We start from the raw sequence: 17,003 nt of genomic DNA, 5'->3' as shown, positions 1-17,003 counted from the left end.
AATAACTGCTTCTTGATTGATGGAATACTGTGTACTGCTGAGAGTACTCAGGCAGCGGTACTGAAGCTACACATTGACACCTTACGAAAGAGTAAAGAAAAGGAACTTTTGATCTCTGAAATTTGAAATGCTTTTGTGTCCAGTGGACACACCGACGTTAACATGCTTGGTTTGCTCCTAGCAGCAGGGCGGGGAAGCACCACGCGAAAGAAAACAAAACCTAGAACGGGCCGGCTGTCGCTCCTGCTCAGCTCCGCACCTCTGAAAGTGGGGTTCAGGGTCCCCGACAACTCCCCAGAGACCCCGAGGCCCCCCACGGGTCCTAGACTGAGCGGGAGCGCCGCCGCGAGCACAAGCAACCTTGGCGGGCGTTTGCCCGAAACGCGGTCAGAGGTGGGAGAGCCAGGCTCCAGCCAAGGGGAGGTTCTGGCATGGGGGTGACCCCGTCCGGGGGGCGCTGCCCGTTGCCTACGCCTTTCCCGGCTGCCAAGCGCCGCCGCGCTGGCTTGTCTCCCGGAGCCCGAGGCTCCGCCCCCAGCCGTCTCCAAGGTGACCAGTGTGTTTCTCTTCCCCCTCCCCCGCTTCCATCCTTGAGCCCAGGAGCTGGGGCAGTTCGCAGGCCTACGGCCATCAGTGCCCCCAACTTGTTCCGAGTCCTCCAAGCCCAGGAAGATCTCGGCCCGGAGCCAGCGCCCAGGTACCTTGCCATCCCGTCCCCCCACCTGCCACGGCTGCTCTGCCCGGCCCTGCCAGCCCTGCCTGGCCTTCTCCATCTCTCAGCGCGGCAGGGCTCCTGCCTTGACGACGCTGCCTGTTCCGGCCTCACCTGGTGCTCTTGCTGTCCCAGGGCTCCAGCCGGCCTGAACTTTTCATGTCATCCAGAGGGAAGGAGGGGGCAGAGACATTGCCCCCAAGCCTGCAGGGGAACCTGCTCACACCATCAGCCTTGGGGGTCGGGTTGAGGGTGGGAGTGGGTGGGCGTCTGGGGCCTGTTTTGACTCAGACATGTGAGCACATGACCCTTGTAGTACAGAAATAAAACAAAGCGTCTTACTGTTTTAAAAATCTTTATGACTGCTTTTGGTCTTTGTATCATCTTCATTTCCAAACAACCTTCCTTTACTCAGTGAAGCACTCCTTCTAAGAAAGGAAAGGGGGAAAGCATTGCAGTGCCGAGGTCACTGACAATGCCTCTGATCCTCAGTTTCCTCATCTGTAATTTGGGCAGGTTGAACCACAGAGTCTCCTAGGGCACTTCCGGCTCTAGACGTTGACCCAAAGAACTGCCCAACAAAGCAGCCTGTCTAACAGTATGCGGTGCTCTGAACCCATAGTCCCCCTCCTCTACAAAGAAGGGAGGATGGGAGTGACCTGAATTTTTTCTTCTCCTTTCTAGGGTCCCCCAGAATAAAGCCCCGTTTTAAGTAAAGCAAAGCATCGAGTTCCTTTAGTTAGCTGGACTCAATCAATCAGCTTAGCTATTGATTTCACTGGTATTTTTGGGAAAATGGGTTCTCTTCTTCCTCCCCTCCTCCCCACCCCTCAACTTTTTTAAAAGAAAACTGATTCTTAAAGACACTGTGTGCCTCTTTGGGGTTGATAAGCTGTTGAGAATCCATCATCTCCGGTATTTCTTGGAAGGGGCTGATCACAACACATCCATACTGGTTTGTACAGATTAAGTCCTTATAATAAATGGTCATCACCTTCCTGATGTCATTGGTCCTCTTTGAGAACAAAGGACAAACATGAGCCCTTGGCACTTGTACGAATTCTAAAGGGTCCACCCAACAGGCAGGAGGCTTCATCCTTTCCTTACATTCTGAGGGTCCCAGTGGAGCCCTGAATCAACCCAGCAGTTGGAGTAAATGCCAAACCCAAGTAGAATTGGTCTTTGTTAGTGGCCTTTGTTAGTGTCTCCATGCGGAAACCCTTGTGAACATTAGGGGCAATTCTCTTCCTTTCCTAATCCAGGTAAATTGTATGAATTTTTTTCTTCACGGAGTAAGAAGCATTGAAATCTGAACTCAGGGAGCCCAAGATGTCGGACGATGAAGAAAAAGAAGATAAAGACACGATTACTGCCGAGAAGGAAGCCCTGAACCTGAAGCTGCCTCCCATCATGTATCCTTCTGAAGACATAGGGACTGACAGCCCACTGCAAAGTAAGCTCTTGAAATTCAGGAGAACCAAGGACCAGGCGAAGAGGCTCAATCAGATCGTGTGAGTACCACCTTCCCAAGTGGAGCTGAATTTGAGCTCTCCACGGGTCTATCTATCGTACTGGCTGGGAACAAAACAAGGCCAATTGTTTTTATCAGTTGTTTGGCACAGAGGAAACACTCAACAGGGACCATTAATACAAATGACTTGCTTGGTAACTGCTCACATTTTAATTAACGTCAATGCACAAAATGTAACCTCTCATTCTTCAAAATCAAAATTCTAGTGATAACAGCCAACATTCATGTAGTGCTTACTGTGTGCCAGCAATTATTTTTTTTTCAGCCAAAGACAAGGTTTATTAGAACATCTGTCATACTGGGCTGACTTTTAAGGAGTCTGAACATTAGTGAGCTATTGGCTAGATTTTAAGAATCAGCAGTGGCTAGATTAGAAGAATCAGAGCATCTTAATGGAGACAGGATAGTGCCAGCAATTATTGCATTTGATCCTCACAACAACCTGGGGAGGAGGTACTGTTATTAGCCCTACTTAACAGATGGGGAAACCGAGGCAGACATCAGTCAAGTGACTTGCCCAGGGTCACACAGGTAAGGGAGTATTTGATGCCAGATTTGAACTTGGGTCTATCCTGACTCCAGGCCCTGTGCTCTATCCACTGAACCACCTAGCTGCCTCCTTAAGTGCAGGGAAGGTTGTGTTGTTGTCTTTGTAGCTGCACCTGCCCAGTTCCTGGAGTGTAACAGGTGTCTAATAAATACCTGTGGAGTCGAATCCTTGTTGAAAATGGGGCTGGTTTAAAGTGGGCAATTTTTTTGTGGGAAGAGAGCCCAGCAAGGCTGGTGTCAATTCCCTGCCTTGCCCCTTTACCCTCTGTATTGCCCTAGGTAAGTCACTTCCCTTCCCTGACCCAGAGTGAGCTCATTTCCTCTCCTGTAATAAAAAGGTATTCCTATTTGTACAACCTACCATGCCAGGGAGCTGTGAGATTTTTGTCAACTTAAGTTGGTGATAGTCACATTTTTAGAGTGCTTTAAGCTTTGCAAAGATGCTATACAGATATTATCTCCCAAGACAACAACCCTGGGAGGGAGGTACTGTTATTGTCTCCATTTTCACAAATGAGGAAACTGAGGCATGGAGCAGTTAAGTGACTTTCCTAGCTTCCCACCACTAGCAAATACTTGAGGCCAAATTTAAACCAGGTCTTCAGGACTTCAGCTTCGTTGCTTTCTCTCCTACACCTCGCTGCCTCTGCTGATAGTGTCAGCCCAACCAAAAACATTCTACCGATAGGCTTTTCAGTCCCATTAGGAAAATAAAATCGAACAGGAAACATTCCTGTGGATTAGGAAAAGTGCAATCGACATGCTTTACCTTTACAACTGACGTGGCTGACAAGTGAAATAACAATAATATACAGATAGCTTGAAACTTTGTATAATGTAAGATTGGTTTTTAATGATTTATTATGAACTTTATATTCAATATCAGTATATCCAATTAAATTAGTTTTACAACTACTTAACTTTCAATTAATTTTATGAGAAATTGAAACAAGTTGTCAGCTACTTCCTCTTAAGTCTCCATTTTTTGGTCCTTTTTCTTTTTATATGATCAGAATTGGAGGGTACTTTGTTATTATCCCTCTATTTTTAAATTTTGCATGATTTCATAGAAGTCTTTCCATACTTATTTGTATTTCTCTGACTGATCTTAATCGAATTATTATAGTTCCATTGGTTCAGTATAGAATATAGTATAGACTACAACAGATCTGCGGGTGACCCAAACCAAGCTTGTAGGGAGAGCTAATGCACTGGCTGGTAGAATCAGATGTAAAAATATTTTGTCAGAGGCCGGAAAATCAAGCTGAATTGAGTTAGATGAAATTTCCCAAGGTTCAGTGTTAAATCTTGCTGTTGGATTCAAGAACTTGGAAGTTTGAGGTGGGGGGGTGCTATGGTCAGGCAAGCTTGTCTGAAAAGGAGATCTGAGGAATTTGGCTTTGCAGGGGTGTGCGTGTGTGTCCTTGGGGCGCTGTAGATCAGCAGGCAATGATTCTGTTAAGATGGGTAGGGAGGTGCGGGCTTGGGAGGCTGGAAGAGAGAAGAGGTTTGGAACAGTGACTGTGTCGCTGTAGGAGACAGACAAGCAGGGGAGACTTGAGGGGATGGTCAGGAAGCAGGAGAAGGCCTGGTGAGTCCAGTAACGTGCTGGTGGGCCAGAGCTTGCCAGTACCTTTTGTCTGCAACGTTCTGCAGTACTTGGAGAGGAGCCGGAAAGGCTGATGGTGGAGGTAACTTGGGGATGGCATTTGGCACGGGGTGAGGAGTGATAGAACGAGGAAGCAAGGGACGAGTGTGTTACCCTCAGGTCAAGTCTATGGAGGTAGAAAAGAAGGGACGCATCATGGTATAGCTGGAAAAACTTGGCCCTGGAGTCTCAGGACCTGGATTCGAATCTTGCCTCTGACATTTGCTACCTGTGTGATCTTGGGCATGTCCCTAAGCCTCAGCTTCTCCAACTGTAAAATGAAGGTTTTGAACTTGATGGATTCTAGATCTGTGATCCCTCTGAGGATAGCAGAGAGGATGGCCTGAAAGAACAGGAAGGAGTGGATTCAGTAGGTGGAAGAGACATGTGAGGGAGAGGTGGAAGGATAAAAAACTGAGTCTGTTGGCTTAAACACCAAAGACACGAAAGGATCAGGAGCTGAAGGATGCTGTGGAGCTAATGGGCCAAACCTCTCAATCTGTCGATGAGAGAAATGAGGTCGAGCGGGCTAAGCTGCCTAGTGCCTGTGGTCACATAGCTACCAAGCTGCAGAGGCCGGAAGAGAACTCAGGTCTCTGGACTGTCAGGCTGTGGCCCACCAGCCACACAAGGCTGTGCTTCAATAGATCTGATTAAACCTTCTTCAAGTGAAATCAAGAACTAGGTTTCTGTATTTAAACGTGTGGATGCTTTATGATATCTATTATCTCGAAGTGAATCCTAAGTTAGTCACTCTTCTGTTTCTCACTCTGAATTTCAGAACTGTTGGAGCAATAAAAAAACATGTGAGAGTGTCAGAGGAAAAGAAAAAAAGAAGCTTGAGAGCCCCAGAACCCAAGTACCCTTCCACTGTGAGTTCAACATGGTGTCAGTCCCTTTAGGGATTTTTAATGGGAGGGCTCTGCTCACCTTAAAAGTGAGAGTGCCAACTCAAGATTTGGCAACAGTCATTGATTTATTTCAACGGATTTGGATGGATTTTCATTTCTCTAATGTATTTGTCTTGCTTCTTTTTTTAGATGTACAGTGACCTAAGAAGAAGAGGCGTGAGTTTACTATCTTATTACCAATTATTATTGTAATTATTTCAAATTAATATTTATTATTGATTGTTACTTTTGTCTTTTTAAAAATTTATTTATTTTTAGTTTTCAACATTCACTTCCACAAGATTTTGAGTTCCAGTTTTTCTCCCCATCTCATCCCTCACCCCACCCCAAGATGGCATGCATGCAACCCTTCCCCTAATCTGCCCTCTCTTCTATCTCTCCCCCCTTTCTCTTATCACCTTCCTCTTCTATTTTCCTGTAGGGCAGGATAGATTTCTATACCCTATTTCCTGTATATCTTGTCTCCCAGTTGCATGCGAAAACAATTTTTTAACATGTGTTTTTAAAATTTTGGGTTGCAAATTTTCTCCCTTCCTCCCTCCCCACCCACCCTCATTGAAAAGGTAAGCAACTCGATAGAGGTTATACACGTGCAGTCATGCAAAACACTTTCATAGTAGTCATGTTGTGAAAAACTAACTCTATTTCCCTTCATCCTATCTCACCCCCTATTTATTCTGTTCTGTCTTTTGACCCTGTCCCTCTTCAGAAGTGTTTGCTTCTGATTACCCCCTCCTCCAATCTGCCCTCCCCTCTATCATCCCCCTGCTCTCTCGTCCTCTCCCCTCTCATTTTCCTGTAGGGTAAGATAGATTTCCATATCCAATTGAGTTTGTATTTTATCCCCTCCTTAAGCCAAATCCTATGAGAATAAGATTCACTCATTCCCTCTCACCTTCCCCCATTTCCCCTCCACTGTAAAAACCTTTTCTTGTCTGTTTCATGTGAGATAATTTACCCCATTCTACCTCTCCCTTTCTCCTCCTCCCAGTATAATCCTCTCTCACCCCTTAATTTTATTCTCCAGATATCACCCCTTCATCTTCAGCTCACCCTATGCCCTCTATCTATCTATCTATCTATCTATCTATACATACATATAATTTTTTTTCCATCCAACTACTCTAATACTGACAAAAGACTCATGAGTTACAAATATCATCTTTCCATGCAAGAATGTAAACAGTTCAAACTTAATAAATCTCTTATGATTTCTCTTTACTGTTTACCTCTTCAAGTTTCACTTGAGTCTTATATTTGAAAGTCAAATTTTTTGTTCAGCTGTGGTTCTTTCATCAAGAATGCTTGAAAGTCCCCTATTTCACTGAATGACCATTTTTCCCCTGAAGAATTATACTCAGTTTTGCTGGGTAGGTGATTGTTGGTTGTAATCCTATCTCCTTTGCCCTCTGGAATATTATATTCATGCCCTGCAGTCCCTTAAGGTAGAAGCTGCAAAATCTTGGGTTATCCTGATTGTGTTTCCACAGTACTTGAATTGTTTGTTCCTGGCTGCTTACAATATTTTCTCCTTGACCTGGCAACTCTGGAATTTGGCTACAATATTCCTAGGAGTTTTCCTTTGGGGATCTCTTTCAGGAGGTGATTGGTGGATTCTTTCAATTTCTATTTTGCCCTCTAGTTCTAAAATATCAGGGCAGTTTTCCTTGATAATTTCTTGAAAGATGATGTCTAGGCTCTTTTTTTGATCATGGCTTTCAGATAGTCCAATAATTTTTAAATTCTCTCTCATGGATCTATTTTCCAAGTCAGTTGTTTTTCCAGTGAGATATTTCACATTCTCTTCTATTTTTTCATTCTTTTGGATTAGTTTTACAGTGCCTTGATTTCTCATATAGTCATTAGCTTCCAATTGCTCCATTCTAATTTTTAGGGAAGTATTTTCTTCAGTAATCTTTTGGACTTCCTTTTCCATTTGTCCAATTTTGCTTTTTAGGGCATTCTTCTCCTCATTGGCTTTTTGGACCTCTTTTGCCATTTGGGTTAGGCTATTTTTTAAGGTGTTATTTTCTTCAGTATTTTTTTGGGTCTCCTTTAGCAAGCTGATGACTTGTTTTTCATGATTTTCTTGCATCACTCTCAGTTTTTCCTCTACTTCTCTTACTTGCTTCTCAAAATCCTTTTTGAGCTCTTCCCTGGCCTGGGACCAATTCATATTTTTCTTGAAGGCTTTGGATGTAGGAGCTTTGGCTTTCTTGTCTTCTTCTGGTTGTATGTTTTGATCTTCTGTCTCACCAAAGTAAGATTCTATGGTCTGATTCTTTTTACATTGCTTGTTCATGATCCCAGCCAACTACTTGAGTTGTAAACTCTTTGTTAAGGTAGGGGTCTGTTTCCAGTGTGGAGAATGTACTGTCCCAAGCTTCAGGGGTTTTGTGCAGCTATTTTCAGAGATACTTTTAGAGACCTATAAATTTTCAGTTCTTCCAGAGTGCTATGATCAAGGGCAAAGTGTTTACTCTTTTCCTGGCCTGTGCTGTGGTCTGTGAGTGACCACAAGCACTCTTTTCTGTCTTGGAACTGTGAGGAGGATTCTCTCTCTGCAGCTACTACAAGCTCCACCATGCCAGAGCTCGTCCTCACCCTAGGACCGCCACCCAGAACTGTGACCCAGATCCAAGCAAGGGCAAAGCAAGAGAATCCTGCAATCCTTGTCTGATCAGCCACTCGATTCCCCCTCGGTCTGTGGGCCAGAAGCTCAGGAGGCAACCGCCGCCCCTGGGAATGGGGCTGGGACTGCGCTTCTCTCTCTCACTGCACACATGTACTTTTCCTACTGACCTTCTAAGTTGTCATTGGCATTTGTGGGTTGAGAAGTTTGGAAACAGCTGTCTCTGATTCAGTTCTCTGAGACCTGCTCCAGGTTCGCTGTGGCCTGCGCACCCACACCAAACTGCGTTCCTCTCCCAGCCCAGAGCGATATACCTTTCCAATCAACCATCTAGGTTGTCTTGGACTGGAAATTTGTTTCACTCTTTTTGTGAGTTCTCCTGCTTTAGAGTTTGTTTAGAGCCATTTTTTATAGGTATTTGGAGGGGTTTGGGGAAGAGCTCAAGCAAGTCACTGCTTTTACTCAGCCATCTTCAATTGTTACTGTCTTAACACCAATTTGTTGTTGGGGTTTGGAAGATGTCATGATTGAGGAACAGGCATGTTCAGGAGGGAGGGGAATGTGGAATCATCTAGAACATCTGAAGCCAGATTGTAAAGGGCTTTAAGTATCAGTCAGAAGAGTCTGTGGTTTATCAGAGGGACAAAGGGGAGCCAGTAAAGGTTCTTGAGTAGAGAAATGTTGTGGTCAGATGTGAGCCTTAGGAATGTCAGTTTCATAGCTCTGCGGATGATGGGTGGGAGAGGAGAGAAGCATCCTGGATGTGGGGAGATCTCTTAGGAGGCCTTGCATAGTCCAGTAGAGAGAGGGGGAGGAGGCCTGAGCTGGGATGGTGGGAATGCTCAGTGAGGGCAGAAAGGGGTTCAGATGGGGACAGATGCTATGAAGGTAGAACAGACAAGATTTGCACTTGCTTGGCTGTGGGGGTGAGAGGGAGAAGAGCGAAGGTAGAGCCCAAGGCTGGGGACCTAGTGATGCCCTCCATAGAAATAAAGAAGTTAGGAAGGATGGGGCTGGTAAGCAAGATACAGAGATTTGCACTTGGCTGGGCCTCCATCAGAGCTTGGGTTCTAACAGAGGTTCCAAATCTTGTTTGTGTCACGGCTCCCTCTGGCAGTCTGGGCAGGCCTTTCGCCCCCTTCTCAGAATACAGTTTAAATGCTCAAAATAAAACACATGGGATTGCAAAAGAAAATATTATAAGGAAATATAATCCAAACATTAGGAAAAAAAGTTTACAACTTCCCATGGTAAGAACCTTTGGAATCAGGGAAGATGAGGCATGTAGGGAAGGGGTGACCAGGGAAAGGAGACTTGTTATGGCTGCATGTGATATGAAGGTGAAGCAGGGCCTGGTGCTCAGGGCCTGCCAGTAGGGACAGTGGGCTAAGAGGCTGAGTTAGAGCCCAATCACATGGGGACAAGTGGGGTAATCTCCCCATCAGATCCTGGGGACCATGGATCCGGGAAGATCTGGGTCTGGAAGGCTTTGAAGTTCCTTGATATGAGGAATGGTTGGGAGCTGTCAGGTGGTCCTGAGGGGAGCGATGTAGGCAAAGGGGGCTCAGGCAGTGACAGCAGCGGTAGAAATTGGGAGACAGAGTGGGCCCCTAGCTAATGTCTGCTCCAGTGTCTCTGTGTAGAGGTGACTGGGGGCTTTTGGAGCCTGAATTCTAGGGCAGAGTGGAGTGGTGGAGAGAACTCTGAATACAGAGGCAAGAGAGACGTGGGTTCAAATTCTGTCTCTTAACACTTACTAGTTGTCTAGACTTTAGGCAAGTCATTCAGCATCCTGAGCCTCAGTTTCCTCCTCAGTAGAATGGGGATCATAATATCTATGCCCCTCCCCTCATGGGACTGTTATGAGGAAATCATACTGTAAACCTGAAAGCATTTATTTAAATTTTTATTATTACCAGCCTAGAAAAGCTCTGAGCAGGTCCCAGCCCCATGGCCTCCTCCTCCATCACTGTCATCATCACCGCCATCATCTTTATCCTCATCCACAACCCTACCATCATGGCTGACATTTATGTAGCACCTGCTGTATGGACATGTCTTGTCCAAGGACAAACCTAGTTTAAATTTTGCTTATCGTGAGAAGGATAAAATTTTTCTGCCTTAAAAACTCATAAAACTCTTTCCTGGGGCATGGGCTCATAGGCTTATGGAGCTCAAGCTGACAGGAATCTTGGAACCTGCCCCCCACCCCCAATTTTTCAGATGAAATCGAGACCAGGGATTGAGACACTTGGGTCAGATCATTCAGGTAGTAGGTGTTTGTGGTGGGATTTGAACCCAGGCCCTCTGATCAGCCAAAACTTTAAGTTTTCCTGGCATTTGAGAATCGATAAGGAAACAAAGGGTTGGGACTTGGTGGGTGACAGTCAATGCCAGTCGATGCAGAATCTCACCGTTCTTCATATTTACTAGAAGGAAGAGCTTTGTTCTTTGTCCTCCTGGCTAGTGTCATCCTGCAGAACTTCCTGGCCTCAGGCTTATGATATTGTTCCCATTACCACCCGGCACCCAATCTGGGGGAGACCACTGCCCAGAGCTGCGTTCTCCCCCTCCCCTCCTTAGTGCCTCAGAACATTTGACAAGCTCTTAATCCTTGACAACAGCACCCAAATTCCCTTCGCTTTCCCCACAAATTCTAACATTGTTTTTAACCAATTTGGTTTACGTACCTCTTCTCACTTCACCTTTTCTTGCAAACTTCCCTCTTTTCTTGATTTCTTCCTCCTTTGCTTCTCTCACCTCCTCCGACTTCTTCAGCTCAAGGACTTGCCTCTTGTCTCTGTGAAGGCCAGCCTCTTCCTTTCCTCATTGTCTATGTCTCTGTCTCTGTGTACACACACACACACACACACACACACACATGTGCATGTTACACACATTTATCAATGATAAATGTAGATCCCATTCTCAGAATGAGTTTACAAAGATGACAAAATGAGCGTCTGAGTCCTAGTTATGCGTCTTCCTGACTGCCATTTTTTGGTCAGGAAACAAGCATTTTTTAAGCGCTTACTGTATACCAGCTGCTCTATGTGCTAAAAAGACACAACCAAAATGAAACAGTCTCTGCCCTCAAGGAGCTTGCAGTCTATGTATCATCAACAACACGTATTAATTAATGCTTGTTTATTAATGCATGCAGCCTCTGCGTGCTAGGTGTTATGGACCCTGGGCAGACAAAAAAAGGGCAAAAACATGGTCTCTGCCTTCAATTCTAATTGAAGAGACAGCATGCAAATAATTGTACATACAACAAGGTCCTAATTAGTGCCATGTGAATGAGCATGTATTAGGATTCACACTATCCAAAATTATAATTATATAAAATATGGTAACTGGTTCCAGCCCAATGGAAATATTCAGTGTGAATTCAAATAATGAGACTACTTGACTGGATTCATCATTTGCATTGTTTGGGCTCTGGCTCTATGAGCTGTCTCCCTAGTTAGATGGAAGGTCTTGATGACTGTGTTGGGGCAGTCCTGCCCTTCGTGATTCTGTCCATGGTTTTGGCATTCTGCCTAGAGCACTACAATAACCAATGTTGTCCTGAGCCTTAGTAGAATTCCTTAGTTGTATCCGATACCTCCTTAGTAGAGAAAGTTGCCTTCATGCATTCACTCATTCATTCATTGATTCAAGCATCGCTTGAATTGACCTTGCCTCGTGGATCATTCCATTATATTCCAATGTTGTCTTTCCAGGAGAACTATATTTTTATGAAAAAATGTGTAGAGAGTCACCCCATCGTCCCCATTCAGAGGGAGTGGCTGGACAATATGTTGGAGCTGGTGCCTCAGTCATTGAAGAATGGCCGAGAGCGAGAGCAGCTGGTGGAGAATCTCCTAAACGAGGTCACAACCGAATTTGAAAGGAGTATGAAGAGATACTTGGGTAAGCTGCCTTTGTCTAGAGGTTCTTCATTACTTTTTTCCTCAACAGTAATAGCTAGCATTTCTAGCATGCTAGGTGCTGTGCTAAACCCTTTACAAATACTATCTCATTTTGAACTCATCATAACCCTGGGAGGTAGATACTATTATTATTATTCCCACTTTACAGATGAGGAAGCTGAGGCAAACAGGGTTAAATGATTTGTCCAGGGTCACACACTGGTAAGCGTCTGAGGCAGGATTCACATTCTGGCTTTCCTCTTTCCAGGTCCAGCCTTTTGTCCCTCTATCCTAGGTTAGTAAATCTTGGTAATTTGAGGTGAGATGGGGCAGAAATGGAGAGAAATTTCTTTAAATGCCTTAGCTCATTATCTTTATTGGGATCAGTATGGACTAGCAGTAAATAAGGGCCTCAGCTGGTTCTGGGCACCAAAGAGCAGTGCCTGGCCTCCAGTGCGGAGGACCAGAATGGATGCCCAAGTCAGCAGCAGACCTTCAGGGCAGGTGCACTGTGGGTAGACCGGTCCATTCCTTGGGTGGGTAATATTGGAATGGGTGAGACAGCAAGGGAATGGTTCTCTGGGAGGTCTGGTAGTGCCTGTCAGAAGCTCAGCTGTGGCAATCTGGGGTTTTCCTGTACATGCTTTCGCTGGCTCTGGTCACTGTTTCCAGGATGGGTTTGTAGGGCGTGGCACTATTTCCCAAGGATTCTGGCATTGCCCTAGGTAAGGGCCTATACCATTTGGTAGCAAGAATGCAGAGTCTGCTCAAGAGGGAAACTGAGAAGGGGTCAGGTGGTGTGCAGGGCTGCCCTCAGAGCTGGGTGTCTGTTCCTTCCAGTCTGGGTGCATTCCTTCATCCTTGGGCAAGGGTGCCAAGAGAGGACCCCTTTGGGACAACTGGGGAAAATACAAAAAAGATAAGAATTAATTAGTTCATTATTGCAAACAGGTTGATTTTCACCAAAGGAAGATTAGAAAAAACAACAACCAAGCATTTGCTTCTGTATCAAATAAAGTTTTTTTTTTGTTTTTGTTTTTTTGAGGAGTGGGGTAGGGTGGTGGCAGGAGTTTTGTCTGGATCCATAATTTCATAGTTACAGGGAGAACTCTTGGCATGGAAACTCCCTTCACCTGTGCAAATAGATCACTCTTTTGTAACTTATAATCTTGTAAATGGTATTTTCTCCTTTATGCTCATCAAAAATATAATAGAATACTATTACTATTATTATATCATTTTATATTTATTATTATTTATACATTAGCTATATTATAGTATTTAATATTATTGTTATATATTACTATTATTATAGTGGAGCCCTAGGTTCAAATCTCACTTCTGACATTTGCTTTCTCACCATTCTTCTGGTCCTTCTAAACTGGCCTTGGGCCATTTTCTACCACCCTGGCCACTTTCCACCCTGATGCAGTGGGTCTATCATGCCATTCTCCTCTGTTTGTAGCCAGGAAGACCTGGGTTCGAATTTCACCTCTGACCTTTGCTAGCTGTGTGACCTTGGGCAAGTCACTTAGCTAGGGATAAGAATAAAGTTGGTTTCTTTCATAATTCTCTGTATTTTATTTTATGCATTTATAATATCATTCAGAAAAGTGGCCCATAGATTTCACCAGATTGACATAAACCATGTTAAGAGCCCCTGATTTCATGTGCTTATTCCCTAATGCTGTAAAGGCCTGGGGAAAGAGGGCGTTCCTCCTCTTCCATGCATCAGAGGAGGACCCCTCACTCTTGTTCAGATGAGGAGAACAGTTTCTTCCCCGGCTTTTGCCCAGGTCAGCAAAAGAAAGTGGTTGGGTTTTGGGAGAGGGCTGAGGAGAAAGGAGTGGGAGGAGGGCTTTGTTTCAGAGTTAATAGTTAAAGAAAGACTGACAGATTCTCCTTCAGGTGTGACCAAGGGCTTTCACACTAATATTAGTTTGTAATGGGGAGCCCAAAGGGGATCGAAGCTCCCTTCCTAGTCACAGACCATCCCAACTCCCTTCAGGATTTCAGCCTGGCAGCGTTGTGTGTCCCGTAGGGTGAGTGATGCGCCGAGGGCTTGCTAGGAATACTGACACTATCATTAATTGTATGTGTGCATTCTAGTACAAAGTGTTCTTGTGAGACCGCCAGTGTCGTGGCTGGAAGACGAGGGAGGACGGTTACTGGAATCACCTCTGTGAGTAGATGCTGCCAAACATGGCTGTCTGTCGGCACCTTCATTCCTGAATCCAAATGAGGGGATCTATAGGCTACCTTCAGACCTCAAATGAGGAAACCTGAGATTTTTTTGAATGAGGACACATCTCCCTCCTAACCTTTATGGTGTCTGCTACATGGAAAGATGAGAGGAGCTGCAGCCTTGGGCCTTTTTGGCTGCCTACAGACCCACTGCCATTCTTTATGCTAACAAGGTCTCAAAATAACTTGGTTAATAAAGTGGTGAGCATCTGTCAGAAAAGGATCTGGGGGCTTTAGTGGCTGCCAAGCGCCATATGAGTCAGCAGTGTGATGTGGCAGCCACAGGAGCCAATGCAAACTTGGGCTACATTAATAGAGGCTGGGCTTCCAGGAATAAGGAGGTGATGGCCAGTCCCCTTGCACACTGTCCTGGTCAGACCTCAGCTGGAGCTGAAGGCCATGGAAAAGCCAGGCAGTGCCCGGCAGAGAGGAACCAGGATGTGAAGGGCTGTGAGTTCTGAGGGCTGCTGGTTGTCTTCAGGTGCCAGGGGGAGATGGATCTGATTTGTTCCATTGGGTCTCAGAGCCCTGAGCTGGAGGCAGCTGGAGGCTTGATGGAAGCGCAGCTTTTCTCAGTCAGAGCTAAATGTTTGTGTCTGTCCTCAGTACCTTGGCTCAGGCTTCACTGAGGATGCTGCTCACCTGACTCCCTCTCCCCCTGATCTGCATTGGAATCCCCTCCTCTGGCCCATCCCAGAGGCTGCATCTGGAGCCAGAAGTACCTGAGCCCCAGAGCTGCCTGCCTCTGCAGCCTCCCCCTCGCTTCTGAGCCCCTGCCTTCTGGCCTCTGACCTCCCTCTCTCACCTCTGCTGATTTATGGCTGAGTCTAATGGCCTTTTCTTAGGCTTCATTCTTCTGCACTCCTCGACCACTCCCTCCTTCCAGAGGCAGTTGGGTGGCTCAGTGGGTATAGCCCTGGATTAAGGAAGACTGGAGTTCAAATGTGACCTCTGACACTTACTAGCTGTGTGACCCTGGGAAAACTGCTTAACTTCACTTTCCCCAGATGTAAAATGGGGATAAAAATAGCACCTACCTTTCAGGGTTGTTTTGGGGATCACACGAGATATTTGTAAAGCACTTAGCATAGTGCCTGGCACATAGTAGGCATTTAATAACTCCTTCCTTCCTTCCTTTCTCTTTCTTTTTTCTCTCTCTTTCCCTTCTTCCCTCCCTCCCTCTCTCTCTCTTCTTCCTTCTTTCTTCTCCTTCCTTCCTTCCTTCTTTCCTTCCTTCCTGTACCCCTTCCCTCCTTCCTTCTTTCTTCTTCCTCCCTTCCTTTTCTCCTTCTTTCCCTCCTTCTCTCTTTCCTTCCCTCCTCCCTCCCTCCCTCCTTCCTTCCTTCCCTCCTTTCTTCCCTCCTTCCCTCCTTCCTTCCTTCCTCTCTCCTTCCCTCCTTCCCTCCTTCCTCCCTTCCTCCCTCCCTCCCTCCCTTCCTCTTAGGGTTTTAGGACCTTACTCCATTGTGGTTCTCTCCTTTCATCTGCCTGATCCTTCTTGGTGTTCTTTGCAGGGTCATTGTCCATGTCCTGCCCACTGTGTCGGGGCATCCCACAATGCTGTGCCCTGGGCCCTCTCCTCTTCTTTTTGTGCCCTCTTTCTCAGTGTTCTTTCTCTTTGCAGATGACTCCCAGATCTGCATATCCAGCCCTAATCTCCTGAACTCTGGTCCAGCAACCTCAATTGCCCAATGCATATTACTCAATCAACAAATATATAAAGTGTCTACTATGTGCTAGGCATCTATGACCATACCACCCTGAATAGGGCTGATCTCATCTAAGCTAAGCAGGGTCAGACGTGGTTAGTGCTTGAATGGGAGACCACCTGGGAATACCAGGTGCTGTAGGCTTAAAAAAATTTAGAACAGCTAGATTGTGCAGTGGATAAGGCATTGGGCTTGACGACAGGAAGGCTTGAGTTCAAATCTGGCCTCAGACACTTAATAGCTTTGTGACCTTGGGCAAGTCACTTAATCCTGTTGATCTTAATCTACTGGAGAAGGAAATGGCAAACCCCAGCGTCTTTGCCAAGAAAACCTCATGGATAGCATTGGTGTGCTATGGTCCATGGGGTCATGACGAGTCAGACACTACTGAACAACAACGTGTGAGGTTCCGTGCTCAATAATGGGGGTGCAGACACTGTGCTGAGTGCTTGGGTGGGGGAGGTACTGAGAAAAGTGAGGTGGGCCCTGCCCTCAGGGAGCTTATGTGCTCCCCACATATGGAAGGTACGGTTGCAGTTCACTGGGCAAGGCCCAGGGGTCCTTAGCGACCATAGTGTTCCTCCGTGACCCAGACTTCCATTACTGGGGGCATGGATTTCCTCACTCCTGAGCCGTTTCAAGTGGGTCATTTTTTGTTTTGTTTTTGGTATTGCATCATAAACCAGCCCCCCTCCCCTCCCCCACCTTCCCTACTCCCCCCTCCCTGGAAAAACCCACGCCCTTCTTCCTTCTGATTCAGGCACACGGGCGGTTCTTTCTCTGACCAAGGGCTTGCTTTTTTTCTTTTTTTTTTTTCCATCAGTGGCCTGGATTATTCCAAACCTTGGCACAGCAGTTATCTCCAAGCCAGAAACCAGATCTCTGAGAATTTGCACGTTCTTCATCCCACCCTGAGGACCTTGCTGGACCTGGGCTACACAACATTCGCCAACAGGCTTTTACTGGACTTAACAGGGTTCAGGTAAAACCTGGTCTTTAGGTTGATCCAGTAACTATCGACCACGTGCCTACTGTGTGCTGAGCACTTTGCCAAGCCCTGGGGATCCAAGGACAAAAATAAGACAGTCCTTGACCTCAAGGAATGGATACCCTGAGGGGAGCATCTCACACAGATGGCGATCCAGGAGGAACA

The 17,003-nt window shown here is 45.9% G+C and overlaps 1 protein-coding gene across 4 annotated transcripts in view; it reads left to right on the top strand.

The window, feature by feature from the left end:
- Positions 1 to 514: 514 nt before the first annotated feature.
- DNAH12 (dynein axonemal heavy chain 12) overlaps positions 515 to 17,003 on the top strand; it is a 185,719-nt gene continuing 169,230 nt past the window's right edge. For all 4 annotated transcript variants that reach the window (XM_027863810.1, XM_027863811.1, XM_027863812.1 and 1 more), the window contains exons 1-6: positions 515 to 2,223; positions 5,222 to 5,312; positions 5,481 to 5,507; positions 11,709 to 11,898; positions 14,007 to 14,079; positions 16,674 to 16,832. In XM_027863810.1, coding sequence (XP_027719611.1) covers positions 2,042 to 2,223; positions 5,222 to 5,312; positions 5,481 to 5,507; positions 11,709 to 11,898; positions 14,007 to 14,079; positions 16,674 to 16,832 — 722 coding nt within the window. In that variant the 5' untranslated portion in view covers positions 515 to 2,041. The remainder of the gene's footprint in view (positions 2,224 to 5,221; positions 5,313 to 5,480; positions 5,508 to 11,708; positions 11,899 to 14,006; positions 14,080 to 16,673; positions 16,833 to 17,003) is intronic.

The sequence above is a fragment of the Vombatus ursinus genome, unplaced genomic scaffold (assembly GCF_900497805.2).
Source record: "Vombatus ursinus unplaced genomic scaffold, bare-nosed wombat genome assembly UNPS02014773.1, whole genome shotgun sequence".
Classification (NCBI taxonomy): Eukaryota; Metazoa; Chordata; class Mammalia; order Diprotodontia; family Vombatidae; genus Vombatus; species Vombatus ursinus.
The sequence above is the reverse complement of the archived record's forward strand: the minus strand, read 5'-3'. Positions and strand labels throughout refer to the sequence as shown.